Source organism: Amphiura filiformis, chromosome 4 (assembly GCF_039555335.1).
Source record: "Amphiura filiformis chromosome 4, Afil_fr2py, whole genome shotgun sequence".
NCBI lineage: Eukaryota > Metazoa > Echinodermata > Ophiuroidea > Amphilepidida > Amphiuridae > Amphiura > Amphiura filiformis.
This window is the reverse complement of record NC_092631.1, coordinates 73,376,458-73,391,115: the sequence shown is the minus strand read 5'-3', so window position 1 is coordinate 73,391,115 and position 14,658 is coordinate 73,376,458. Positions and strand designations below refer to the sequence as shown.

Below are 14,658 nucleotides of genomic sequence, written 5' to 3'. Positions count from 1 at the left end.
TACGACTTTCTTTGCGAAGTTACATCAATTTATCAATCGCTGAAAACAAAAGATTTTAAACACTTTCTTTGCCAATATCTCAAAATCAATATTAGCGACATCCGACTCATTTCCCTTGATCGCATCACATATGTTTTTGCAACCCCGGCCTGCTTACCTAGCCATTTAAAGACATTTCAACAAACCATGTTATTCTCATTTTATACACTCATCACATCAGTGTTCCTTCTGTGGATTTTGTACCTGTGCCAAAGCAATTTCAAAAGAGTTTTGGCCCTAGCTAAAGTGATCTAATTCAAAATAAAGCATTTTATTTTATATTTCCACAAATCTTCTCTGGGCCAATTAATTCCATTTCTTGTAAGACCATAGGCATAGTATGACCTTAGATTCTTAAGGGGCTGTGTAAGTTTGGGTCTTAATTGCAGAATATTTTTATTTGCCACCAATTTTGTTCCAATTTTAAGTATATATAACTTTATAGATTTTTTTACTTTTACTCATCAGTGGGACAATTGGGTCTCACTTGTGGGCAAATGTTTTTGGCTTAAAAAAACTTTCACCCCTCCCCCTGGAAATCTAATGGTGCACACCCAGGGACAGTTTTTTTTTGGTTATGTACACTATACTAGAGAAGTAACATGCTAGAGTCTATGATGACATGGTAGTACAAATTGCATGTTTTATCATGGTTAGTGTTAGAGTTAGGTTGCAGAAGGTATTCTGTAAATTTATTCCTTAGATAACATTTAAAAAAAAACATATATATACCCTATAATTTTCCCATTTACTGTGCATATCTGCACTCTTCTTTGTGGTAGGGTATTTAAAAAAGGAATTTATAAAAATGGAGACCTGTGATTGATGACACATATTTTCAACCTCTATACAAATAATAGACTACATACTATAAATATGATCACAACTAAACATGATATGTACAGCATGTATATATTCAACAAATTGAATGCACCTTAAAATATCACCTAGTTGTATCACTCACAGATGTTTCATGTCAAGTACTCAGGTAACTGTCTCTTATGCTATACATCTATGCTAATTACTGTCATATATTGTATCAGCTACTTGTTTATGAGCTGGCTGGCCATCTGTATACTAGTAGTATTAAGGTGGTATTGGATGCATTTTCTAGAAATTAGAAAATGCTTTGAGCATGTTTTAAACAGATTAATTGAGTAGGGTAAAGTACACTGATCAATATGCCTTTTGTTTGAGCAAATCGGGACATACGGTTTCCATAATGCATCAATTTATATTTTTCTTTGTATCCTATTGTTTTTGTCAATAATCAATGTAGTTAATGAGCTAAAATGACTGCAAAGGCTCATGAATATATTTTAGCCAATATTCTGCTAAAAATCAATGCATAAATGTTCAGGGTACTTTTATTTTACATAATTTTGCCCTGAAACTTGGTCAAAGTGTTTCTAATATATCCTAATGTATTATATAGTGAAGCCGCCCTCTAATTTGCATATTTGCATAATTAATGAGCTAATTTGCATAAATGCTAATTAATTATGCAAATATGCAAATTAGGGGGCGGCTTCACTATATAATACATTAGAACATATTAGAAACACTTTGACCAAGTTTCAGGGCAAAAGTATGCAAAATAAAAGTACCCTGAACATTTATGCATGGATTTTTAGCCAAATATTGGCAAAAATTATATGTTAATGAGCTTCTCCAGTCATTTTAGCGCATTAACTTTATTGATTATTGATAAAAACAATAAGATACAAAGAAAATATAAATTGATATATTTTGAAAACCGTATGTCCGATTGACTCCAAACAAAAGGCATATTGATCAGTGTACTTTGCTCTACTCAATTAATCTGTTTAAATCATGCTTAGAGCACTTTTATAATGCCTCCATAACCACCTTAATAGCCAACAAAATTTCATGAGAATATTTATTTGATTTTTTAATCTATTTAATTTATTTATTAAATTTATTATTTATTTATTTAGATCATAAATTGACCCAAAATAATATATCATTTTTGATTGTTAAATATTTGTAATTGTTAGAGAACTTGCACTGCTGAGCTATGCTGTTGTGTTTTAAATTGCATTTTGTTCAAAATGTTTTTTCACAAAGTGTGTTTTTTACAATTTCAAATTTAAGAAGTAGTTCAAAAGCGTCAAAGCGTGAAAAATTACATGTGCAAAAATTACCACTTGCACATTGTTTTTCATGCCTGAATTCTGCAGGTCATGATAGAGGAGGAGTATATAATGACAGACAAGCTCTTGAACTGTGTTAATGATATGATAACAATCTGACACATTCTAGACCAAACTAGGAGACATTTTTGAAAATTTAATACTATAATTATTACCTACAATGCTGGCCATAAGTGTTGGGACGGTTTGATAGGATAATGTAAATAAACCCCACTCCCCGATCAATGTTGAATCCTACTTTTATGGTCACATCGCGCCTAGTGGCACCCAACATTGATTGGTGGGGAAGGGGAGGGTTGGGGTGTTAGGAAAGGGTTTAGGCTTGTCACCAAAGAAACCTCCATTTTATCACGCTAACAATAACGGAAATAAGGCAATAATATAGTGTACGTTTTCCATAAGTGTCCCAACACATTTTGGCCATGGTTGTATTTGAAAAGTTGAAAAAAAATCATCTAATTTCAGTTTTTTGCTTATAACTCAAAAAGTAATTATGATATTGACACCAAATTTGGAGCAGTAAGAGATCCTATCATTTTGCTTGACCACAAAAAATATAAATGGCTACATTTTAAATTTAGGGACTGGTCACTTTAAAAGTCTTAAAGCCATATTTTTGGCCATGTTTAAGTTCACTATTCGTCACTTTAATTGTCAAAAAGTTAGGTTTTAAAATGACAAATTATTGTTTTCACCAATTAAAATCTTATATTAAAGTTATAGAAGAAAATAAAATTTATCACAACATCTCGTGATCAAAAAACAAATAAAGGAATCGAACCCATGCACACTTGTTTTTCCAATTTAATGCTGTCTACCTCAATTGAAGTAACGGAATAAATCAACTTGTTAGCATTAATTTAGACTACATACAATAATGGATGAACAAGTACAGTGTGTTAGCTCAGTTGATGCTCTGCTTTTATTTGTGATCTTATTTATGAAAACAAATTCCTACACTTTTTCATTTTCATTTCAACAGAAATTCAGTGATGTGAGAAATTATTTATTTTAAAAAGAAAGCCAAAAAAAAAAAATTAAATCGTTAGGAATTGAACTTGGACTTTTTGAGTACAAGACAGACGACTTATCAACTGAGCTAACATGTTGAAGTGACATTACGAAGTATTTTTAGGTATATAAGCTATTACAAATGGAATAAAAGTGTTGAAACTAACCCGCTGCTTATAGGACATGAAACGTAGCTTATTGGCTATAGAACAACGGTATTCAAGGCCTTTTCGAAGAAAATCGATTCTTAAAGTGTAAGAAAGTTTGAAACCCACGGAATGCACTCGTAAACTGAATCAAGAGATAGTAGTGATTCTCTTTTATTATAGTGCATACTGTGACATGAACTCAAGCATGTCCGCATTCAGTCTCGTTCCTAAAGTAAGACTAATCATGAAATTTAAATATATTGTATGGACTTTGTATTTAGGATGCGACGGTAAACCAACGAAACACCATCATGACCATACGCAAATGAATGCATCCCATCGATAAACCATTGCTATAAAGTCTGATCATAGTCAATTGCTTTTATTCTAAGAATACGGTGGTATATCGTGGATTCATGGCGTTATGTTTTACAAATCGACACAATATTTTCACAACAATATGGATTACCGATATGATCATTTCAGAAATTCAACTTATTTAGCTTAATATTGTCAATTTAAATATCATGATTAATTTGACACTTGTCAATAAACAAAACCATACGAAAACCAGTGGTCTCCGATAGCTCAATTGGTTAGCGTGCTGTTCATCTCCTGTAGACAGCGCGGTTCGACTCCATCCAATTTTTTTTTATTGTTTTAATTATTTCGTGACAATTTTCTTTCAAATTACTTTGCAGACGAACAAATTCCTTTTTTCAAATAACATGCAAAATGTCACTATTATGCGCATTTATTGTGGCTTGTTAGTATTATATACTGCGTTTGTTGTGTTATAAAGGTAATGTTGTATCATGAAGATCATTCACCTTTTGTTGTAACTTATCTCTAAATCATGAACTATCATATTTACTAGTACGGTATTCATCCTTAAAATCGGCATGACCTAATATGCTGAATCCATGAATCACGGATACCAACAATAATGTATATGCTTTGACCTGCTAATTTGCATCAAACAAAATGACCACCAAAATCATTAGAGTTTTACATACTAATTTAATGATTTTGGTGGTTATTTTGTTTTTATGCAAATTAGAAGGTCAAAACATTACTGTTATTTATGGTATCCATGGTTGTTGGATTCAGCATACCCAAATTGACTTTAAAAAAATAGATACCGTTTTTAACTTAAAAAATGCACCTAACACTTCTATTTCTCAGCAGGAAGTCGACTAGACTAATAGGATATGAAGGTGAATAGTCAATGATGTTTGCTATCTTCTGAAGATGAAATTCTGATTTAGGAATTATGTGTAATATTATAATAATTACTCTTTTTATGTGCTATGTTATTTTTCAAACGTAAGTTTCTTTGAAAGCGCTTTAATAGATTTCAGTCATAAAACGTAATTTAAGCCCACTCCTGCCAACTATAATTATATTTACATCGATATACTCGCTGCAAATACCACATAATGCTTTTTGATGCAAGCGATGAAAATTATTAAAGTTTGTTATTTTGTCTGAAAATTAGCTTTTTTTAATTTAAGTATTAATTTTTTTCCAAAGTCACTCTTTTAAAAGACTTCAATCAATTCCTGTCAACAAATACCATGTATTTCTGGTGACTAAATCACTACTCTTTCAAAATAAAACGTCATTTTAAGCAAAATACGTAGTTCGCATAGGCTAATAATGTACAGCACGCACTGTAAAATACATGATATTGCGTATAAAAAGCGACCGTATCGTTATATCACGTGAGGGAAATCCATTAGTTTTTATATAAGTGAAAAGATAAATAGTTTCTCCATTTTCATGTAAAATTTGATGAAAATCCAAGCTATGGTTGAGGAGATATGGGCCAAAACACACATTTTAAAATTGGATTTTTTGTACCTTAGAGACAATGCTGGCCATAAGTGTTGGGACGGTTTTGATAGGATAATGTAAATAAACCCCCCACTCCCCCCCGATCAATGTTGAATCCTACTTTTATGGTCACACGCGCCTAGTGGCACCCAACATTGATTGGTGGGGAAGGGGGAGGGTTGGGGTGTTAGGAAAGGGTTTAGGCTTGTCACCAAAGAAACCTCCACTTTATCACGTTAACAATAACGGAAATAAGGCAATAATATAGTGTACGTTTTCCATAAGTGTCCCAACACATTTTGGCCATGGTTGTATATATATAATACAAACATTAGGCAATCATATATACTGAAACACCAAAGGTCTAGCATACTTGATTATAAAGTTATGAAGTTTTGTGATGTCTATTTTCTTATGTGTTTTATTGTTTTTTCACTGCACATTTTTGCCTTTATCTAAATTTGAAATTTGCTGCCTTTCCTGTCACAATGTATCCAATTATTGACAATTTGGTGACACTTTATTTTAAACATTTGATTTACAAAAACAAGACATGGATTGATAATGTAAAGTACTAGCTATAAACTGTGCAGTACATGCTTGGTGATATGATAACACAACATATCTGCAATTGTTGCATAGCACTTATTTTATGATCTAATAACAAAATATATGGATTGACATCTGTACAGTATTGCTTGATGATATGATATTAAATGTAATTCCAATATTTCATTTCCGATTGTTGAGACTTTTATTTTTGAAACATTTGATTAAAATTAAATTTGAATTGAAAATGCAAACAAGAACTACATACCCCAAGGAACTGTAGAATACTGATTAATTGAATGATAACAAGATTTCTATCTTTAATATTTGATTGCTGACAAAATGTTGATACTTAAAATACAAAAACGAATATATGAATTGACAATACAAATGTAAACAATTTACTTAACAGTACTGATTGGTGGTATGATAACACAATTGAAATCTTTAATATCCGATTGTTAACCGTTTTTGTTGGCAAATGTTAATGGCTCATGCTGATTCTCTTTTCATGCTAAAGTCATTTTGATATTTTCTGTGAATACTATATGTACATGTACATATTGCACTCTATAGCAGTGTAGATTTTTACATGGAAAGAAAAGTAATAAAAATGTTTAATTGTTTCAGAATTGACAATAAAATGGAAATACTGCAGAACGAAAGGGTCACAGCACATTTTAAAGTATTGATGATTTTAAAAACTAATGTTTTATTATTAAAATCTAAGGGTTCCTTACATACAGAATTGAGAGTTAAGTTATCAAAAAATATCCTTTTAAAAATATTTGTTAAAGGTAAGAGGAAATTGCAGAATTTCCAGAATCTTACCCCCTAAAAATGGATAAATTGAACTTTTTGCCGATTTGGCAGGGGCTACAGGTTTGCAAATCTGTCCTCCTGTGGAAAAATGCATTAACAATGTAGCAGATATACTTGTGTTTTTCAGTGGGAGACCAGAAATATTCATGCATTATGTAGAAGTTGATATTTCATAATTTAAACCGGTTTTTGATTTGTATTGTGCTTGTCGATCAGCAGACTTTGTTCAGTGAAGGATTTTGAAGAAGTAAATAAAAAGCTGGAGGAAATGAATGTGTGGTTTGTTTTAATCAATGTGTAAGTCAACACCTTTAGTTTGAGGCAAATTTTTTAATTAACACGTGGCTACATGCTTATGTATTGTAAGCATTTCTATATTATACATGAATTAATCCTGCATCATATATCTTCTTATATCATGCAGAAATGGTGCAGACCTATTTAGTCTCTATTCCGGATGCAGAGCCGTTGCTAGGGCTACTACATGAACTTTGTAAGATGGGAGGAGCAATGAGAGCTGTAATGACAAGATCTTTGACAAATCCACAAGTCTATAAGTCTTTGACTAAAGGTAATTAAATGTGCCCTTTAATGCAAGAATAAAGAGACTGTGCATGTATGAAATAGATTCTTCGTAATATTGCAATATGATTGAATAATGACCATAACTGTTTTATTTCATTGTTTGCTCAATATTTGAGAATAGGAGCAGAAACACTTATTTTCTGTTTTGTTCTTACAATAATAGTCATGAAATTTATGATCTTTGTGTTTGAGTCAACTATTTAATTATCCTTAGTGTGCGTTATTGTTTTAATCCAAAAAAGCCACTGATTATGTGATGGGAGATCATAAGGGGGAACTTTGCAGGTGAAGTTAATTTTGAGTTCAGTATTTCTGCTTTGAAAACATTTTGCAGGCTTTAAATTTACACCTCATTTGCTAAATTTGATCAAGGCATTCATATTTTATAAGTGAAAAAGCATCCCAAATTCTTATTATTTTCCTTATTTCTATTGTAATTTGTAATCTATATCTTGAAAAGCACTTTGTTGCAAAGTCCCCCTCCCTTTTGATTTGCTGCATCACATGTATAATGCAATGACATTTTGATGAAATGTTGAGTTTTGATTCTCCCTCCTAATTGCATCTTTTAACATAAAGGACTAGGATTGAGATATATTTCACCAGACAAAATGGAGTTAGCATATACATTGGTTTATTTATTTTTTTCCAATTTAATTTCAGAGTTTACCAGTTCTAGTAAGGAACAGAAAGCTTTTGTTGAGCGAACACAGATCCAGTATGAGTCAGCAGTAGACACATTGAGTATCCCAGATGTAAGAGGAGATTTGCAGAGTAAGTTACATTATGACCCAAAATACGTCTTGTTGCAGCTTAACCTCCATTTAGCAATCATGGCTCAAAAACTATGTAATCCAAATCAAAGTTTCAATCCAAGTCCAGGGAGTAAGAGGGATATAGTGGAGCAAAACCTTAATGTACATGCAACACTTTTTTGTTCATGAAACAAATTTTCAGTTGATTTTAGGCCTTACTGTATAGTTTAAGTTGTATACTTTATGGGTCACATGCATGACAATCCAATGTGGGTGGATATCCTTTGGAGTATTTCCATCATGTATCTGTTCTAAAGCCTCAAATCTTCTTAAACTAATCATCCTTGAAATTATAGATATTTAGTAGGAGAAGATCTCCATAACAGGCAACCCATAACCTGTTTGGCTTTGTAAAGTTTTCAAGTTGGTTCATTTCACTCCTATCTTCTTCATATGTGCATGACAGCTGGTTATGTGAATGTGTTATTTGTGTGAGACTAACATTAATCTTCTCTCATTTCATTTCACAGAAATCCCCTCATTGTCAAGAAAGCTCTCACACAAGACATTCTTGGATGAGCTTGTTTTCTGGACTGTTAAATTTGAATTCCCACAAAAGATTGTCACCTTCCTACTTAACATGCTGCCTGACAACAACTACAAAGTAAGTTATGGAGAGATGTGTTATAGATCTGTTCTACACATATTACTGCTCTTTGTATTTTAATGAGCTGGCTTGAGCAGACTTGACTTCTGTTTGTCCCAGTTCACCAATGTGAAACGAGTAATGCACCTCAAGTAATGTTTTATTTATAAATTGTTTTTGTAGGGTGTAGTATATAGCTTGGAATTCCACCTTGGATGTCTTCAATATAGATTTGTCAATGTGGATTGTCCTCAAATACATATGAACAATCCTGGCAAACCAAATAAAATTCAGCGAAAAAATAAAAACAAAAACCTTCTTGATTTGTAGTGCACCATGCCAAATCCACAAGGCCTCTGCACACTTTACATATTGTTGCTGACTGTGGTCCCATTCATTCCATAAATCATTTAACAACAACTCAGAATCCGTCCTGATAGCCACATAATCCACAGATCAGCAAACTTTAGCCAATCCCTGCTGATTGGCATTTGTTTGGTCACTCAGCTCTCCCAAGTTTTGTACAGGCTACAATACATGTATGACAAGTAGTAGTAAATTCTTTGTCCAGGAGAATATCAGGCTAACTCAATTTTATCAAGAAAACAATGACACAGTCAGGGCTTTTGATTGATTGATTGATTGATTGATTGATTGATTGATTGATTAATATTATCAAGGTGTTGGCTGAAGGCCAAATTACATACAATAATTGCAATAGAAAAATACATACACATAACAATTATTGATCTAAATATAAGCAAAATTATACTGGATATAAAACACACACACAAAGTATTCAGATAATTGAATATAAAAGACATACAAAATATATTTCAAATTGTAATCCTCATGCACCAGAATCAATCCAACTCGTATCCTCACACATCAGAATAGAGTCTTGAGCTATCTTGGCCTATAATGTCTTTGACATATCTTTCTTCTAATAACTCTTGAACCATTTTCATTTTCTTGATATTTGTAGGAGCCTTTTACAGAGACATTTGTCCAGCACTACGGCCGCATGGCCATGTCACTAAGCAATGCCATGGAATCCGACAAGCTTGCCAATCGTGTGGTACATATCAGCGTACAACTTTTCAGTAATGAAGACTTAGCCTTTAAGATGACTCAAGAGATGCAGCTGATGCATGTGTTGATTTGCTCAGTTAGTAGTCTAGTCAAGAAATCACTGATTGATAACCCAATGACAGGTAGGTGTAAAAGATTTGGACGTAAGGCAGCTGAGCCTTACTACAGTGAACAAATGATAAAATCTTCCAAATATTATAAGTGGAGGGTTTGGAGTAAACTTAAGATATTAGTGAAAATAAGGTATATTGCTGATAGCAATCAATAGGCACCAGTGATGCATGCTGGGAATAAAAAGGGCTCAAATCTGTGATCTTGGGTGACGAATTTGATAGCATTTAATGAGCCCTTTTCATTCCCAGCATGCATCATGTTTGCCTATCGATCACTATCAGCAATACACCTTATGAGGTCTTTGTTTCAATGTACTCATTCTGTGGATCGTTGAATATCATTTTGCTCTGAATAATGTACAGATGTGGTTCCACATCAAATATTGAAACAGGTGATTATATTTTGTCTATTCCTAGTTCCTACTTTTTGTAGACTGATTCCTTGACGGTAGGGGAAAATGACCTTGGTTTACCCATTCCTGCCTATAAAATGTCTATATGAACCTGGACTGTCCAATCATCTGTAAAATATGGACTACAGTTATAATAGTCTTGTCCAAGACCCTGTCTGATAAGTGCTCTGTTTGAAAAGGGCTCTTTGTTAAATATTTATTATTATCTGTTATATTTGAAGGTCAGACAAATAAGTTTTTATTTGTGTAATCTTTGTAGGTCAATGTCAGCATTGTATTGTATTAGTATACTATCCTTATATTTATATTGTATTTTTAGGTCAAGGCATATCAATGCCCAACAGACACAGAGTCATCGACTGTGAGCAGATGGTGATGAAGAAACACTGTTATTGGCCCATTATCAGTGACCTCACCAATGTACTATCACACAAAGCCGTGGTGCAGAAGTTCTTCACAGATCCACTCTTGTTGTCACTATGGACTAAATTTCTTAGCTATTTCATGAGTAAGTGGTTTGTGTATACCTATATGCTTATCTTGCTCTCCAGAAATGGCAAATAAAAAATAAAAGACACATGGATGGTGAAAAGGTGCATGGAAACACCTGTCTGAAGGTACAATTTGGATATGACACCAATTAAAAAAAAATGTTTTACTTACAGGAAATTTATACGATCTTGCCCACCTGGAGTAATGAGGCTAGTTGCATCCCAGTGCAGATTGATATTCCTCGTTTCCCAGGCCAATGGCAAGAGAGTTATGAATAGGCTATATTGGTGATCCATTGATTATCCTTTTCTGGTGCATTGTGGGATAGAAAAGGGGGAAATTAGTGATCGATTTGCCCCCTTTCCTATCCCACAATGCACCAGAAAAGGTTAATCAATGGATCAGCAATATAGCCTATAGGTGTAAATTCAACTTAAGCACATGGATAGAGTTACAATTAAGAGTCTGATTTCCCACTAGGCCACCCAATACACCCTACAATAGGCTACATAGTAGGACGACAACTGGTCAGTTAAAGACTCTCACCATCACATCTGGTTTTTTTCAAGTGAATACTTTGAAGTAATCCCAATTTTGCAAAATGGGTCATATATGTTGAAAATATACAAATATTCTTCTGCCCAAGGATGACAAAATCTGCTAAAACAATTGGATGACCCTTTCTTGTCACATACCTATCAATCAAATTATTTGAAAAATATTACATTTTGGCAGAAGATTAAAATTACTGTTTTTTATTACCTCATAGGCATGAATCTGAATACACGGCAGATGAAGCAACATGTTGAATTCGAGCCTAACACCTACTCAGTAGCCTTCTCTGCAGAATTGGAAGCATGTGCTGCTCCTATGTGGCAGCTTGCCCTGCACTGCAAGGACTCGGTAAGAGACTAAACACTCATTAAGCACTATATTTATCCCTCGTAGTTCAGACCAACTTGCCCTGCTGGTCAGTTGGTACTGTTAGCTCCAGCTTTGTACAGGGAGAATGGGTAGAACACTTCCCTGTTACAATACCAAGTAATGGAGACTTGTTTGGTTATTGACATGGAAAGAAAGAAAAGTTATCTGAATCTAATTGGTAGCAACTATGGATCAAATTCACACTAGTATTTACATTCTCCTGATAGTACATTTTAGGTAAATGAACCATGAGGGTGCTGTTCTTTGGAGGGGATGTTAAAGCCACTGGTCCCATGTACAGAGAGCCTAGACAGTCAGTTTTCAAGAGAGTTGGGTACTAACCTGCTACTGTCCTTATCTGACCTGGTGTTGGCCTGGTCTTAGTACAGATGGGGGCTTCAAGGCTGCACTCCTGGAGGATGTGAACTGATTCCAATATCCACTATTAATGAAGTGCTTTAATATGTGCACGATGTGGAAGACGCTATTTAAATCAGAAAATGTATTACATTTCTTGGCTTTGAATGAGTTTAATATATTTCTGTTTGTTATCATTGCAGACATCACAGAAATATACTAGGGCTATGCTGAAATCATCTTGTGAAGCGCTGAGAGAATGGTTAGCTGTACTCAATATGAGAGGAATGCCCCATCCAGGACAGGTGTCATTCCATCTACCGCTGCTTAGGAACTTTGCTCTCTTTCTCAGCATGGTATGTATGTAGTATGTCAGATGTAAACATGTTAAATTCCGACATTTTCCATCATTGCAGTTTATCAATTTAACAATTAAATGCTGTTTTTTTTATATAAGAGGCTCTAAGGTCTGCACTGTTGCTTGAACAAAAGAATGTGCATAATTTTCTAGACATCAGACTCATTGCGAGGACCAAGCATTATTGGTCAGATACCATCAGTGGTCATCTGAAGTCAAATAAGTTAAGATTGTTTGGTTTTCATGAAAATTGGTTGAAATAAACTACATTGTGTACCAAACATTTACAAGGTAATTTTGTGGTTATCATGGATCAACTGAGCTCAGTAAAGTATAAAGTTTTTCCCAGGAAAAGTGCCCTTGTCATTGTAGTCAGCAAACCTTGCATTGCGCAAGGTAGACATGATGGTTTACAAATCATCTTGACTCAGTACACCGGTCGATCTTACCGCTTCCGATGTTGATTAAGATACTTCTTGCATCGATCCCGAGATGCGGAAAAACCAATAGTCATTTTGTCCCACATAAATGAATAAATAACAAAACCCCCGATCCCCGGTGGACTCACCCAAAAGGTGACGCCACACCATATGATCGTCCTTATCCTCCTTGGTCTCCGACTGACACAGACGTGCCTATCGATTGTTCATAGCACTGTGTATCAATTTCTCGACCACGGCGAGATCTACGGTTGTAGTTTCACACCTTAGGTAAAACCAAACCGGTATTGTTCGGCCGAGGATAGTTTTGACGGCATTTTCTGGCGAAAAAGTGACAAAAACGATCCAAAACTTAGCTACATATCGTGCCTCCGCTTGTATACGGGACACACGAGCAATTCAAAATGGCGCTTCGTTGACGCCATTCATTTTGTTTCCCACGTAAAACAACCATTGCAGCCTGTAAGTTACAATAGATGTTTGTACATACACATTGTATTTCATGTACGGTAGGTTATTGTTGCTATGTTAGGGTGATTACTCTATCGTTATGTCTTCATTACCGTCCAAGAAAGACGAGTTAATCAGATATTCATACGGTGGGGATTGGTAGGGACCCGTCTGACATTTTAGTAATAAAGTTAGCCAGTCCTTACTTTACCACTAACGTTAGCGACCAGCCTCCGTGCTCAGGTTTGCTTACTGGGCTTGAGTCGCGTGTTGAGGGGGGGGGTAGTGCCCCCTCCCTTTTCTCCTCGCTTCGCCTCGGCCCTGTCGGGCTTGCCCTTCCCTGGTGACGGAGCGGGACCCACACCCGCTCTGTTTCACCCTCAGGGAGTGCTCACGATCTTCTAGATGTCTTTCTTTTGCTTAGGACTCTCCGAGTTCCAGCTTGACGATTGGGATAGGCTCCGTCATCGCCATAAGACGAAGAAGAAATCTACCAAGGGCACTGTTAAGGTCGAGACTGTGGATTCTGCTGTGACAGCCCCTATGGGTCATGGCAGGTCTGCTTAAGGGGGCTCCGGTCCCCGGACAAGCAGGCGGTTCCTTCGGGACTGCTAAGCGCGTCCAAAGGCTCAGCAGCCAGCGAAAGCACTGACTATACGTCGGAGCAAAGTAGCAGGCAGCAGAGCGGTAACCACCAGCGAAAACCCTAGCGGGTTTTGCAGCAGGAGGATACCAGTCGATCACGGTAGATTCTGCTGTGACAGCCCCTATGGGTCATGGCAGGTCTGCTTAAGGGGCTCCGTCCCGGACAAGCAGGCGGTTCCTTCGGGACTGCTAAGCGCGTCCAAAGGCTCAGCAGCCAGCGAAAGCACTGACTATACGTCGGAGCAAAGTAGCAGGCAGCAGAGCGGTAACCACCAGCGAAAACCCTAGCGGGTTTTGTAGCAGGAGGATACCAGTCCTCTAGCGAAAATCCTCACGGGTTTTTAGCAGGAGGACACCCGCCTGTTGCAGGCATATCTACGGGCTCAAACAGCCACAGTAGTAGCTAGCGACGGGCAGCATGCAAGGGTACCCGGGCTTGCCTGGGTTGAACCCTAGCATGCATGGGTTCAGCAGAGACGATACCGCTGCTAACGCTGTGGGTGTAGTCTTAGCAGAACCAACTGGGGTTGTCACACGGCAGCGTTCCATGGCGGGACCGCCGAGTGATACCCTGGGCCCTAGAATAGCTGCTGGCTGTCCACAGGGACTGGCTGGCGATTATTCAGGGGTTGGGCTCGCAGTCTCTCACGGGACAGCGACCCAGGTGCATTCGGTGGCAGCTACAAAGACGAAGCTACGGCTTGACTTCAGTGGTAGCCGCTATGCACCCGCCCATAGCTGCCGTGAGTGGTCCGCCACACACAGCGACCTTGGGCGAAGCTCTAGAGGGTACAGTAAGTAGCTTGAA

General features: G+C 36.2%; 1 protein-coding gene across 1 annotated transcript in view; it reads left to right on the top strand.

The window, feature by feature from the left end:
- LOC140151388 (E3 ubiquitin-protein ligase ubr3-like) overlaps positions 1 to 14,658 on the top strand; it is a 56,420-nt gene that overhangs the window by 9,724 nt on the left and 32,038 nt on the right. The window contains exons 4-10 of the mRNA XM_072173709.1: positions 7,005 to 7,151; positions 7,829 to 7,939; positions 8,451 to 8,584; positions 9,552 to 9,780; positions 10,504 to 10,692; positions 11,446 to 11,579; positions 12,161 to 12,313. Coding sequence (XP_072029810.1) covers positions 7,005 to 7,151; positions 7,829 to 7,939; positions 8,451 to 8,584; positions 9,552 to 9,780; positions 10,504 to 10,692; positions 11,446 to 11,579; positions 12,161 to 12,313 — 1,097 coding nt within the window. The remainder of the gene's footprint in view (positions 1 to 7,004; positions 7,152 to 7,828; positions 7,940 to 8,450; positions 8,585 to 9,551; positions 9,781 to 10,503; positions 10,693 to 11,445; positions 11,580 to 12,160; positions 12,314 to 14,658) is intronic.